Source organism: Limulus polyphemus, unplaced genomic scaffold (assembly GCF_000517525.1).
Source record: "Limulus polyphemus unplaced genomic scaffold, Limulus_polyphemus-2.1.2 Scaffold23, whole genome shotgun sequence".
NCBI classification, from domain to species: Eukaryota; Metazoa; Arthropoda; class Merostomata; order Xiphosura; family Limulidae; genus Limulus; species Limulus polyphemus.
Window position 1 is genome coordinate 871,805 of NW_013665633.1, and position 15,650 is coordinate 887,454.

The 15,650-nt window shown below is 35.9% G+C and overlaps 2 protein-coding genes across 2 annotated transcripts in view; both read right to left on the reverse strand.

The window, feature by feature from the left end:
• The window catches only part of LOC106458490 (ecdysone-induced protein 74EF-like), a 171,771-nt gene that overhangs the window by 135,414 nt on the left and 20,707 nt on the right, over positions 1–15,650 (reverse strand). The window lies entirely within an intron of this gene.
• LOC111085601 lies at positions 6,502–7,402 on the reverse strand. Its single transcript, XM_022384931.1, has 2 exons — positions 7,270–7,402; positions 6,502–6,872 (listed from the first exon to the last, which is right to left on the reverse strand). The coding sequence occupies exons 1-2, from the start codon at positions 7,400–7,402 to the stop codon at positions 6,502–6,504; spliced, it is 504 nt and encodes a 167-aa protein (XP_022240639.1).

Genomic DNA, 15,650 nt, shown 5'->3' on the forward strand with positions numbered 1-15,650 from the left:
GTGAGTCGATCGCCCTAACCACCTGGCCATGCCGGGCCTGGATATATTATAAATGTCTTCGTGTGGATATGTAGTAGTTTAGTATATTTTATGTGTCAGTAAGTGGGGTTTGCATGGCCGCATATGTGAGGTGTCCATTGGCATACATATGTGGAGTATGTTTTTTTTTATTAATTTATTATATGTTATCATGCAGTTAAAAACTTTAAAACGCTAAATAATTTCCACAGGTTATTTTCCCTTTTGAGTATTAAGTGCATGTTCAAAAATAAACTCCTCAATCATTATAATCTTATTGTTTGCCATTAGATGGCGTTTTAGTACATCTCGTGTGATATCAAGCGCAATGCTACACGACGGTTACTCTGTCAATCGCGGGAATCTAAACCCAATTTTTAGCATTATACGCCTTCTAACGTACCACTGATTCATCGGGGGCCGTTCTAATGAAACTCGACCTAAGTTCTTACATTTCGGCGGATATGACAAAATCATTTTCTAATTTGTTTGTTTGTTTGTAATTAAGCACAAAGCTACACAAAGGGCTATCTGTGCTCTGCCCACCACGGGTATCGAAAACCGATTTCTAGCGTTGTAAATCCGCAGACATACCGCTGTGAATACTTTGTTGGCAAAATTTTGGTGCTTCAGTAATAGCGTCTTTCTTATCCCTCGAAGGCGAATTTGACACTTCTAAACCCGTTTGATTGTTTTTCTTGTGTGTTATTCTTTCAGAATATATATATAAGTACATTTTTATACAGCGAAGCTATGCAATTATGTAATTAGACAGCATTCTATAAAATAATAAAATTATTCTAACATTATAGTTTATTTTTTAAGTATTTAGCGAATGTTTAAGTCATTTTAACTCACCATTTTGTAATCTAAATTAACTTAGGTATGTGAATAACATTGTGGCATTGCGCCAAACTTATCATTTAGTATTATACAGTGGACTAAATGTTTGACGATTATATTACAGACTTATTTTATTTTTGTTTGTTTGAATTTCGCGCAAAGCTACACGAGGACTATCTGCGCTAGCCGTCCCTAATTTAGCAGTGTAAGACTAGAAGGAAGGCAGCTAGTCATCACCACCCACCGCCAACTCTAGGGCTACTCTTTTACCAACGAATAGTGGGATTGACCGTAACATTATAACGCCCCCACGGCTGAAAGGGCGAGCATGTTTTGGTGGGACGGGGATTGTGAGTCGAGCTCCCAAACCACCTGGCCATGCCGGGCCAGTATTTATTTTTAACAACGAAGAGGCCTAATGCATTTTTTGATTTGCTATGCCTTAAAATGTGAACTGCAGTTTCGTCTATTCAAGGCTCCTCAGTACATACATAATAAATTCGGAGAAATTATAAAATGTTTATACTTAAATTACAATTACAATGGAATTCATAACCTAAACGGTACCTTATGCACAAAAGGGATAAACGGTTATGTCAGAGATCCCTAGGATTTAGGTATAGCTGTACTTAATTTTGAAGTAATGACAAGAGGAGAAGCTAGCCAGCCAGCAGCACTCGCTACCAGATGGGGTTGGTCCAGTTCTTTTAAACCAAATAATGGGATTGACTGTAACAATCTCGCAGCTGAATGTATTAAGTATGTTCAGTGGCATTACAGCTCGAACCACGGATCTATGATACACAGACCAAGCACAAAAACAGTCATTGATATATAAGGGAAAAACTAGAAACATTTCAAAGTTATATTAATTACATTTAAACGCATCCCGTAACAGTCATACCCAAAAATTTACATGTTTTATCTCCCTTACTATATCTTACAATTTATAAGGCTTTTATTAGATTACTTATTTAAATGTAGTACGTAATATATATATATATATAACCCCTTTTGAAATATCCATGTCACCGAAAAATCTACAGATGTATAACTTAAACTACGATATAAATTCATAATGTAACCAATCTAGCCTTTAAATAAATAAGCACAATAGATATACATAACATAGGTTTGAACATTAAACATCTCAATATTTGCCTTCAGAAAACGGTCTACTATTCTTCATGAACCCAAACGTTCGACGGTGAACGACCCCACAAAAAATCTATAAGAGTAAAACTCATTGACTCCTTTATATATACGACCACAATAATAACCCCATATTGCGTGCAATACATTTAAGTTCATATATTTATATGATTAGATTAGAAGTAAGTGCCATAGAAAAGTGTCATAAGAACGGAAAAAAAAAGGTTGATTACTTCTCGATTTTCAAAGTATATTGAGTTAAACGGGCAGTATATCTGGCAAGAACATTGTATATATATATATATGTAGTGCTTGTCCTTAAAAACTTAACTGATGTACATCATGTCTCTTCTTATTCCAGGAAGAATTATTAATTACTGAATCGGCTTTTAAAATATATAAACTATTTATACACTAAATTACTTGTGGGTCCAAATAGCATGTGAGTCACACAAAAATATTTAAACAACAATAGCATTAATACTACAATTAATTCTGCTAATTTTGCTGCTGGAGTCCTCCTATGTATTTTACTGAGAAATGACTGCACCTATATTTTTGTTAGTTCGTTACACTAAGTGCTGTAAAGGACAAATATATAAAATTACCCCACTCGTAGTGAACGGTTAAAAAAAAAAGGCATAATAATTTGAGGATTTAATTCCTTTAGTTCTCGTGTATAATTTTTGTTTTCATAATAATGGTTGTTATTTATTGTGTATTTTTTCTCGTTTTTTTTGTTGTTGTTTATAACAGTTAGCGTTCAGTGTTAAAACGTCCTGTATTAAGAAGAAACCAAAGGCATTATACATCGTTTTTTTTTAAAACCTGAATATCACTATATACGACACATGGGCCAAACTGGCAGATTGAAGATCACTAAGGTTCAGGCATAGCCATTGCTAGTCTAGAACTGCATAACATGCAGAGGGAGGACAATCAGATAGAAGTACCTGCGACTAATCTTAAGTGAAAAACTTCAGAGATAGGTACATTTATAACGCCCCCACAGCTGAAAATGATAACACAGTTCGCAGTATTTCGCGGCTCGATTCTTAGACCGTCCAATCTACAACCTGGCACGTTAATCACTAGATCACGCCCTAACATGTTATACATCTAAAAAAGAATGGCATCTAGAGTCATTTTCAGGGATTTTCATTCGTCCATCTATCTCTATCTATCGATTGCATTAAGCTTCCTTTTAAGGTTGTTTTTTTCTTCGTCCACACAAAAAAAGGTATTCCATAACAACAGTTGTGTATTAAATATAAAAAAAGGGCTCATGCATTATGTATAAAATTAACACGATAGTGGTTTTAATTCACAAATTAAGCTGTTCCTTTTGGATTCAACGTAACATGTGACAAAACGAGAGAGATAAGTCAGAATAAACGTTAAAATTCTGGTTATTTATATTTTAACTCACAATTTCCTAGGGACCAGTGATGTCCTCTTCCTAAGGATGATTCTTTTTAAAACACTTAAATGACTCATCTAATTGATGAAGCAAATAACGAATCACTAAATTAAAGTTCAATTTTATAGCATATGGAATTACTATTTCTTTTTATATTCTTCGGGTTAATTTTTGCAACAAACTCTGTTTCCTAAAATGTAAACAACTATTATTTATTATGTTTGTTGTTAAGTGGAAAGCTACACAACAGGCTATCTGAGCTGTGCCCACCACGGGTATCGAAACCTAGTTTTTGGCGGTATAAGACTTCAGACTTACCTCTGACCCATGGGGGAGGCATGAGTTATGAAAACTAAACACTGGGAAAGTTTATTCTAATATTTTCACTTTTATAGAATTAATTTTGGTTTAGTCTTCTTGAAAAGTTTAAAAAATCAATTATCTGTTACTGTAAACTTTTCAATAGTTACCGCTTATGGTGATGGAAAAGATCAGAATCTCTATTTCTCATGATGATGGAAGAGATCAGAGTCTCCATTACTCATGATGATGGAACAGATCAGAATCTCCATTCCTCATGATGATGGAACAGATCAGAGTCTCCATTCCTCATGATGATGGAACAGATCAGAATCTCCATTCCTCATGATGATGGAACAGATCAGAGTCTCCATTCCTCATGATGATGGAAGTGATCAGAGTCTCCATTCCTCATGATGATGGAAGTGATCAGAGTCTCCATTTCTCATGATGATGGAACAGATCAGAATCTCCATTCCTCATGATGATGGAACAGATCAGAGTCTCCATTCCTCATTATGATGGAAGAGATCAGAGTCTTCATTTCCTATGATGATGATGGAAGAGATCAAAGTCTCTATCCCTCAGTTATTTTTACGATAACATTAAAATTTATATCACTTACCAAAACACGTACCACCTAGACTCAAGGATACTTCGCATCTAATGAACATAATGGTTTTTTTATGTTAAAAGATATACTACTACATATCGCAAAAATATGTATCTTGACTGAAACAGCAGAGTTATCATTCATAATGACCTGCTTACTAAGTTTGCTTTTGTTACCTGGTTCAAGTTTCGACAATTTAATAAAAATGACTAACACAGAAGTAGGCCTAAAAGTTATCCAAACAGCTTGATACAGATTTCCATACGAACGGACAACTTTCGTCAGGAAAGTTTTCGAAAGATTATTTCAGAATCCCTAGATATTTTTATGAATGAAATTATAAAAGTGTCCGGAATATTTCAAAAGCCAGCCAGAAAAAAATGTTAGCCATAATATTGAGGCTTTTGTATCATTATTAGGCCGGATTTAACCTAGTGTTAGGGTTCACGATTTATGTCCCGTTGTTATATCTTAGAATCGGCCAATCTTTCGACAGACAGAAACTGAGCCGCATAGTTTTAAATAGATCACGCTCGAAAATATTTAAAATTACTTCACTGTGAGTACAAACAAGCAGGATGAAAACAACAGATACAATTTAATACGAAAGACGTTCGTTCATATGCTGGATCTGAGTAAACTGTGTATAATAATAGGCCGATATCTGTCTGCAGCTAGCCCATTTTGTGTTGCATGTTCTTATGACAGTTTTCGTGCAACACAATTAAAAATGGAAGCTCGGAGTACCTTGTTTGATATTTTTGCCTAAAGTTACACAAAGCCTCTCGTTCACTATCAAGCAGTTCACTGTTCCTGTTACCTTCATGTAAACATCTGCCCATATGCACATGGGTTACATTCTGCACATAGCCGTCCCTAATCCTGAACTGAATAACTAGAAGGAAAACAGTAACTTTCGCCGCTAACTTGTCTCACGGAATAGTTGGATTTGACCGTCACTCTTATAGCGCACCTGATGCCCGAAAGTACACAGTACGTTTTGGCAGCAACAGGATGAGATTCACGAACCTTTAGATTCACATTTCATGGTCACCAACCATTAAGAGTAACACTGCCTTTGAGCAACGACTGAAGTTAACGGAGAGGATTGAAAAATCTGTGCTTGTACAACAATAATGAAAAAAAACAACGTGTTTTGTGATGATCCAATCTTTTCTATCTTCTCGAGGACACTTCCGTACAAGTGACGTTTTTTAAAGCAGCTGAAGGAATTTGATTTTGTAACAATACAAGTCCTTTTATTGAATAGTTATGATGAAACTCATGGAACAATGGAAGAAATTAAGTGCTATATTACGAAATAATGTCTGTTGTCCACATCCTTAATATCATTGGTGTATGTTTGTTGATTGTAATCTGATAAAGTCAGTTTCTAGGAAATAAAATCTGGTTTCCTTCTGGACACTCCCAATAGATGTAATCGGTTTCACTAGAGAATGAAATAAGATTTTCTAACATAAAATTATTTATCTTCTGTATGTATATCACGTTGGAATTCTTAAACGTCTAACTAAAATGTCTTTTGAATATAACGAGTTCTGTGAAAGTAAAGCGTCACCACTCAACAACCGGCTCTAACTGCACGTGGTGAGTGGAAGGACAGGTGAGAGAGACACTTAAGACCCGAGGCTTCGTTCATAACCACGAAGCTTCTCGTTCACTATCAAGCAATTTACTGTTCCTGTTACCTTCATGTAAGCATCTGCCCATATACACATGGGTTACATTCTGCAGTGCAAGTTCTACTGCGCAGGTGTCTTTAGAGTGAACAAAAGCTGAGCATCTGTCTGTTCATTTCTTCTTACTCCCTCTGGCGGCGGATGTTAACTTTATTCTAGAGCATAATCATGATAATATATACAAGCTGAATTTCCCGTTTCCTGCACAGATGTTCAACTTACTTGAAATAGGTATTTAAAAACACAAATAAATTTCTTTTAAGAACATTTACTTAAAAAATTCAATTTTCATAACATTTTAATTTCTATCTAAACCTCGATTTTGAAAACAAAAATTATACAATCTATATTAAAGCTTCTTGACACATCACATTGGCTATTGTTTCTTCTTCTGATAATATAAACAGGTTTTGATGAGATCCAACCCTTGAACATCCTACATAAAATTTACCATGTTAAAAGCAAGGCTGCTTTAGGAACAAACCAACTACCTTTAAACTTTGACCTTGTTCCTTATTAGTTGACATTGCAAAACAAATTGTAACGGGAAATTGGAGCCTTCTAAATTCAACGAGGTAATCACTTGGTAGCAAAAGAATTCTTAGAATGAAGACATCTTCACTTTTGGCATGACCAATTGTAATTGTTGCTTCAATAACATGTGGCAGTAAAGCCTTACCAACTAATCCCGTGCCATTACATAATCTTGGATTTCTCAATAACATTATTGGTGAACCAACCTTTAATTTCAGAATGTGTCCTGGCATCCTTGGTGGTTCAAGAGAATTTAGGAATTCAGTAGGGTGATTTACAGCATCATCTGTAACTGGAACACTGTCAATTAATCTTTAGGTGAATCCCTGTCTAGGAACATTTTTGCAGTAATTGATCATCGATGTCATAAGCAGCATGATTTCGAAGTGCAAGAATTGCTCTTTTACACAACTATTCATAATTTTGATAATTCTAATAAATATTAGGGAACACCTTTTCCTTTAGCTCTTCTGCGTCCTTAACTAAGTTACCACATTTGTCTGGAATAATAATTGACTGATTCATTGAAATCTTTCCATCACCAATATTAAGAAGTAATTTTGAAAATTCACCAGCTTCACGTCACCACTTAAATACAGTCACATGTTTGTATTGGGGTCAATTTTTCAACATGCCTCCATATATATAAGATGACTTTATACATACATATACTTCATCAGCTCTTGTACCTCTTACAATGACTGGGAGAGTCTGTCTAAAATCACCTGATGTAAATAATGTGACACCACCAAATAACACATACTTTTCTCTGATATCTCTCAATGTTCTATCTAAAGCTTCAAATGCATTTTTATGAGCCATTGTGCATTAATCCCATATTATCATTTTACATTCTTTCAATATCCTTGGCTTTGCTGTCCTTTATTTATATCACCTACAGCCTGTTCAACACACACACACACATATATGTATGTGGAATATTAACAAGACATTTAACGTTCTTAGAGTCTGTTCTAATATTTCTAAACAAGAAACATGCTAGTTTCCTTCTAAAATTTCCTTATTTTAATCTGTATTAATGATTAGAATTACAATATATGAAGCTTTTTACTGAAAATCTTCGCGTAAGTAAATAGCAGACAATGCTGTTAAAGTTATACATACATATATTGTAATTGTGGTTTATTGATTTGTTATTTGTAATTAATATATTACAAAAGTTACTGAAGTATTGATATTATATGGCTGTGCGTATTATCATAAATACGGTTATCAGACATACATATATAAATACACGTGTGTGTGTGTGTGTCGTTTTATTTTATTTTTTGCTTGTTTTTCATTTTCGCATAGAGTTTTCTTCGCCACGGATTTGAACTCGAAACCTGTCACACGCTAGACGAGTACGCTATCAACAGATTTAAAGGCCTGGAATTTCTATCCACTGAAACTACTACAGGTGTGTTTTCTTCTTCGCCACGGATTTGAACTCGAAACCTGTCACACGCTAGACGAGTACGCTATCAACAGATTTAAAGGCCTGGAATTTCTATCCACTGAAACTACTACAGGTGTGTGTATTCTTTACTACAAGATTATCTGTATATATGTGTATAATCTATATTTATTTCTTATGCTATATTGATTCACGTTGTGTGTTTCAGAATTTGTTTGTTTTTGCCCGTGAACTCCTCCTCACTTCCCGATCTACCACAGGTAATAAAAAGCGCCCGAAAGGTCGTCCAGGCATGATGGGGATCTATGAGTAGGTTTTTCAGGGTGTCCTTAACGGGATAGCTGCAGAAGCAATTGGTGATAATGGAGGATCTTGATCGGCACGTTGGGGCATCTATAAATCGTGAGAGGGCCTTTGAACCCAGCGGAGCACGAATATTTTATGCTAGTATATATAAAGAATGGAACTACACGAGTCAGGTGTTGTCGTTAACGTCAATCTTCACCTACGTTTGCGAGTATCGAAGCAACGTTTTAAATGAATATATGGCGTTGTTTCGAACCAGCAAACCCGTCTTCGTAATTATTTTTTTTTTAATGAACAAAACGGGTCTTACTTATTTCTATGCCCCACTATGAGTCAGCGGTAAGTTTCCAGTCTGGCAATGCTAAAATCTAGGGTTCGATTCCCGCGGTGGACAGAGCGCAGATTGACCATTGTGTAGCTTTGCGCTAAAAAAAAACGACAGCAGTTACTTAAAAAGTAAATAGTATATAATTATATTATACATAAAAATATATTCTTCCTCTTTTGAAAATCCTACTATATTTATTTTCCGTATTATTGCGGGTGTAAAAAAAGATCCAAACTGGATGACAAAGATTTGAAATTGCTGAACAACAAACATATCTATATATATCAGTTAACCTACCTCAGTTTTGTCTATCCTATTTCAATCAGTGTATATGGTAAAGGAAACTTGGATATTACACTACGCAAGTTGCTGACCGGACATAATTGTAATTTTTAACAATGACTCTGAATGGAATTTTAACAGAAACAAAGAGTGACATTACAACGTTTCACCGAATTAACTCGTCTTTTCTAAGTTTGAAACGTTGCGTGGGCCACTTTTTATTTCTATTAAAATTCTGAAATTGTGACTGTAGGTTTGGTTTGTTTTGAATTTCGCGCAAAGCTACGCGAGGGCTATCTGCGCTAACTGTCCCTAATTTAACAGTGAAATACTAGAGATAAGATAGCTATTCATCAACACCCACCTCCAACTCTTGAGCTACTCTTTTACCAACGAATAGTGGGATTGACCGTCACATTATAACGCCCCCACGGTTGAAAGGGCGAGCATGTTTGGTGGGACGGGGATTCGAACCCGCGACCCTCAAATTTCGAGTCAAGCGCCCCAACCACCTGGCTTTGACCTGGCAGTGGGTGAACAAATATTATAACACTTTGTGATAATAGCTTGTAAAAACAGGGTTGTCCAAATCTGTGTTACTTGCAGGTCACACAGCAGTGTTAGTCGGGTCTCAAGGGTCAGACACTATTTAGCCCCGAAAAACCTTATCATGGCATTATGCAAGTTTATTGGTATTAAACGCCAGAGGGCCTTAAATTAAGTTGTAATTGTTAATTAATTTATTTATTGTCAACTTTATATTTTTCATTTATTTATTTTTAACTTTTGGCTGGTGGTTCGTGGGCTAGTCAGACCTGCCACTTAGAAGTCTTAAACGACCCAGATGTAAAACATACACCATTTTATTCTTTTATCTGTTGTAAAAGCAGCTCGAAAACTATTTGACAAATTTGAAAATGAAAAAAGGGTATACAATGAAATGAAAAAAAAAGTAAAGAAATTTACTAATTCATCATCAATTTTTTGGTAAACTTAACATCAGTAACTTCACAGGCGCAAGGACCTGTTTTAGAATACAATAAGCATTATATGCAAGTCTTAGCATTACTTATAATTAACGGGTACTTGAATTATAAGACTAAATTATGACTCCAAGTGATCCTATACATCAGCTTTATCAATATGCATATTGTTGAAAACTAGCTCAATTGGATGAAATAATATTATTTAGCATGCTATTGTGTGATTAAATATACACGATCCTACTTGACATACACACTCATCAGGATACCTAAACAAAATAAAGATGAGAAAAAAAAACAAGTAACTTGAAAATCTCAATAAATTTCAATATAAATGGAACACCATAAAATTCACAAACTTGAGCCTAATCATATTAATATTGTACATATACTATTAAGAATAAAAAATACATTACAGATTTTGCTCCGGTTGTTGTTAAGCACAAACCTCCCTGCACAATGCCCTATCTGTGGTCTATCCACCAAAATATTGAAACCCGAATTTCAGTGTCATAAGCCTACAGATCTTCCACTGAGCCCGATGGGGGATGGGGTGGGCGCAGTAAAAGAAACGAATATTTGGAGTAAAACATGTACATTTCTCAAACTATCAAACTTCGATTTTCAGTTGGTAATGTACTTGGAATTAATTGAATCCTTTTAACACTATTACCGGTAACGCAATCATGTTCATTTTTTAATTTTATTTTTAGGTGCAAATGTTATCTAGGTATAACAGCTTGAATATCTGTCTCCAATAGATTTATACTCAGGTTACAGTCGAAAGCTAACCCAAATAGTGAGCTCTTAATTGTGTGAACACCCACCAGTCACCACCTACAATTATATTTTGTGCAGATCTCGCATGGCCTGGTGTTAGGGTGCTCGACTCGCAATCTGCATGTCGCGGATTCGAATCACATCTCCGAACATGTTAGCGCATTATAATCTCACTATTCGATTAGAGTAGCCCAAGAGTTGGCGGTGGGTGACGTTGACTAGCTGCTTTCCTTCTTGTCTATCCCTTCTATATTAGGAACGACTAGCGCAAGTAGTCCTCGATTAGCTCTTCGTGAAATTCAACAAAACAGACATATTTTTTGTGCATTGTGCTTCTATCAGTTGGAGTTTTTGTAGATAAACTTCACTGCCACTTTCTAGTCAGCAATAAAGAGATGAACACATTCTGAAAGAATTTGAAAACATTTTTCATAGATTTGAGGAATTTCTCAGCTTTCTCACTATAGAATCCATTATCCCGATAAAGTATAGTAAAGCAGGGTCGCAAGGGAAGTGCCGTCTACTCACTTCACGTGCAAGGGAAGCGCCGCTCCCATATTTCAAATGCACATTATTTCCTGAATTGCTTTCTTATACATTCAAATGTTGACTGGTGATTATGTTTCTAATATAAACGCTTTATACGAAATGAAGTTTTTATCCTTAACTGAAAAATTTGACTTTGCATGTACTGCTGCTTTACAATAGTGTACCTCAAGCAATGATTTTTCTGAATTTTTAATTATTTAGTAACCACGGTAACCATAATAAATATTATTTTTGATAACCAGCTGTCCCCTCTTCTAAATTTAGCATTACATCGCTGCTTATAATACAAACTAACTCAACATGATTTTCCTGTTTGTGTGAATTATTTGACCACCCACCCTGGGGGAAGGAATATTTGACTAAAACCAATCTGCCTTAGTTTGAACAACTAAGTGTTTTAAAAAATATTGAAAATGTATTACCTTGTAGCCAGGTTTGCGTGTTTTAATGCTGTTATGGGACTACTGATCCTACTTAGAGTTGTCATAGGCAGAATTAACTGAATATATGTTAAAAACAGTGATTTTTATTGTCGTTGGAGTGATTGCCTCAGGATTCGGGAAATATCTAAACTAAAATAACAGTCTTCTATTCAGATAAGTTAAAAACTTCATTTGCAGTGTGATATGCATTGTATACACACTAATTATCTTCAGGGTTCGGCAATTCGCAGTGTCCAGGGCAATGTTTTTCACCTCCATGTCCATGCTAGACTTTTGGAAATGTACGTGTTGTGAGTGTCAATTATACAAAATGAATAATTCTAAAAAAAATAATGAAGTTAGTTATACAAGTGTATTGTTGCATGAAATTTTATTCTTAATATCCCAGCATGTTAAGGCGTGTGTTTAAATAATTAAGTTTAGGTAATGAAATATGTATGTGTCATTATGAACCAAACATAATATATGTTTCAACCATCGCAATACAAGGCAAGTCGAAAGAAAATTGGTACATGCTACAATGAGTATTTTTTGAAGTTTTTTCACGATAATACAGATCATCCATCCCCAAGAATAATAAGTTTTAAAAACATTATCGGACAACATTTAATTCACTAGATGCGGAAGCCGGGTGTATCAGTTTAACTCATCCTCTGTTGTAAGAGTGCTAATTCATTTGATTCATCGCCCTTACGAAACTGGCTATTAAATATTGTGAACGTGAGTCAGTAAGTCATCAGTAAGGATTCGGAGTATAAGCTAGATGCAAATTTGAATTTGCTATCGTTATGTATCTTTTCAAAATATTAAGTGCCTATCATGAAAAGTATCCTTAACAACTTTATATAAGAAAAGTGAGGATGAAACTGTCACCAAAGTTTTTGCTGGTGAACTAAGAAAAAGAGAGGATGTCTTTCAAGCCAACCTCTAAAAATTTAGCCACCATCGTGGAGGCTTCAAGACACTCATGCGGACATAAAAGTCATCAGAGTGAGTGTTTTAAGAAAATCTTGTGCAGCCAAGGCTAGAGAGCTTTTCTGTTAATAAAAATGGGCGTAGGTTCCCACCGAAATCCTCCCAAGAGCACGATTGGATCGAATATTCTGTGAAAGATACTGCTGTTTTCTTTGCCCTAATGTTTCAGAGAATTCTTTAAGAAAGGGAAGGAAGTAGAATATTTATTGATAAGGGATTTTCCAAGTGGCAAGATATGCATGCACTTTTCAGGCAATATGCGGCAAATGACTGTCGTAAGAGCTCGATTATTCCCTGAACACATCTGTGAGGCTATATGGCGCGATAACACCATATGTTCAGATGAAAAAACATTTATAGCCTCACAGATATCTGTATACAACACGGTCAACAGAAAGGTAAGAACACAGAGCTCACGTTAAAGCTCTTTTCATGTGTCGACAAGGGTTATCTTTCCGAGATTGTAATGAACCAGATGAATTTTCCACTAGAAGAAACTTTATCGAACTGTTGATTGCGTTTTCTGATACCGATGAGAACCTCACATCCAAATTTAAGTGTCGGTACGGACGTTATCAATCAATGAGTACCAAAACGACATCACTGCTAAAATTCAAGAAGCAAAAATCTTTGTTTTAGTTGTTAATTTCCTTTTTCTTTTTTTTTTCTCACAAAACGTACTTCAGTGATTCGTTGCTTCCGCTGTAGCAGACTAGTGTCGCATAATTCACAGTTCATTAGTGTTGCCCGGAAGAGCGAAGCAAGTAAGTAAGGTAATCCTCATATAGTGTCGGAATGTAAGCAGTTTCATTGGTTTTGTTATATACTCCTCCTTTCCTCTACGCTAAGGCCCCCCAGTGGCACAGCGGTATGCCTGCGGACTTACAACGCTAGAATCCGGGTTTCGATACCCGTGGAGGGCAGAGCACAGATAGCCCATTGTGTAGCCTTGTGCTTAATTACAAATAAACAAACAAACAAACTCTACGCTAATAACCTAACATAACATTAATAACCTTAGGTGTTTGGATAGCATGTAATAAACCATCACAATTAATTATACATTATCATTCAGCGGACTAACTGGTTATTCATTTAGTGATTATAGACGTTGATGAAAGTTCGGTGACAGAATAAGCTATTAGCAAATATCACTTACATGAGTAGCATAAGTACTAATTCTCTAGCAAATTTCATTTACAATAAAGTTTGCTATGAAGAATAGCCTGCACGTAAACCTTTGAAGAAAGGCTTAGTGGTTAGGTTTTCTCAGCCTGTACTAACGTCGCTGTGAAGAATAGCCTGCACGTAAACCTTTGAAGAAAGGCTTAGTGGTTAGGTTTTCTCAGCCTGTACTAACGGCGCTATGAAGAATAGCCTGCACGTAAACCTTTGAAGCAAGGCTTAGTGGTTAGGTTTTCTCAGCCTGTACTAACGTCGCTATGAAGAATAGCCTGCATGTAAGCTATGGAAAAAGAGGCTTAGTGGTTATGTTTTGACCTGTTGTGCTGTCGCTGTGTAAACCACGAAAGAAAGGGTTAGTGTGGTGATATTTTTTCAGCCTACACTTCCGTTGTCACAGAGTTATGTTATGATGGGGCTAGTGTAATGAGTGGATAGCGTAATGGAGTGTACGCAAAAAATGAAGAAAGAAATGCACCTCATGCTGTGTAAGTTCACTGTTATGCTCATAGACTGAAACTAATCCTCATCAAAAGAATTTCTGACATGTTAGATCTTTCAAAATATTTTAACGTAGTGCAATAACACCTGATATGAGCTATTTACCCAGATGCAAGTGGATAAAGTAGATTATTTGTTTGTTTTGTTTTACCCAGGTGCAGGTGGATTGTTTGTTTTGTTTTACCCAGGTGCAGGTGGATTGTTTGTTTTGCTTTTTTTTCAGGCGCTGGTAGATTGTTTGTTGATTTTGTTTTATCCAGACGCAGGTGGATATTTTGTTGGTTTTGTTTTATCCAAGTGCAGGTGGATTTTTTGTTAGTTTTGTTTTACCCAGTCGCAGGTAGATATTTTGTTAGCTTTCTTTTACCCAATCGCAGGTAGAATGTTTGTTGGTTTTGTTTTATCCAAGTGCAGGTGGATGTTTTGTTAGTTTTGTTTTACCCAGGCGCAGGTAGATATTTTGTTAGTCTTTCTTTTACCCAATCGCAGGTAGAATGTTTGTAGGTTTTGTTTTATCCATGTGCAGGTGGACTGTTTGTAGGTTTTATTTTACCGAGACGCAGATGGATTGTTTGTTGTTGTTTTTCTCCAGATGCAGGTAGATTGTTTGTTGGTTTTGTTTTACCCAGGTGTAGGTGGATATTTTGTTAGTTTTATTTTACGCAGGCGTAGGTGGATTACTTGTTGGTTTTGTTTTATCCAGGTGCTGGTGGATTGTTTGTTTATTTTATTTTATCGAGGCACAGGTGGATTGTTTGTTGCTTTCTTTTAAACCAGGATGAGGTGGATTTTTTTGCTGGTTTCGTTTTATTCAGGTGCAGATGGATTGTTTGTTGGTTTTGTTTTAACGAAGCGCAGGTAGATTATTTGTTGATTTTGTTCTAACCAGGTGCAGGTGGATTTTTTTGGTTTTGTTTTACTCAGGCGCAGGTGGATTATTTGTTAGTTTTGTTTTACCGAGGCGCAGGTAGATAGTTTTTGTTTGTTTTTTAGCGCAATAGCACACAATGGCTACCTGCGCTCTGTCCATCTCAGTGGATCGAATCTCAGATATTAACGTTTGTAAACGTACTGCTGATATACCGGAGGACCTCAGGCGTAGAAATAACTAAATCAAACTGCCTTTCAGCTAGAGCAAACAGATAACACTACTATATTAGAACAGCGCAATCAACAAGATCATTTTGTGATATGAAGCTATTCTGACTGAAATATATGTCGTTAAAATGAATTGAAAATAAAAATCTGCCCGGCATGGCCAGGTGGATAAGGCGCTCGACTCACAATCTGAGGGTCGCGGGTTCGAATCCGCATCCCACCAAAC

Coding starts and splice junctions, on each gene's coding strand:
- LOC111085601 (XM_022384931.1), bottom strand. CDS start 7,402: ATGGCTCATAAAAATGCATTTGAAGCTTTAGATAGAACATTGAGAGAT. Junction 6,873..7,269: donor TCTCCCAGTCATTGTAAGAG/GTACAAGAGCTG, acceptor ACAGTGTTCCAG/TTACAGATGATGCTGTAAAT.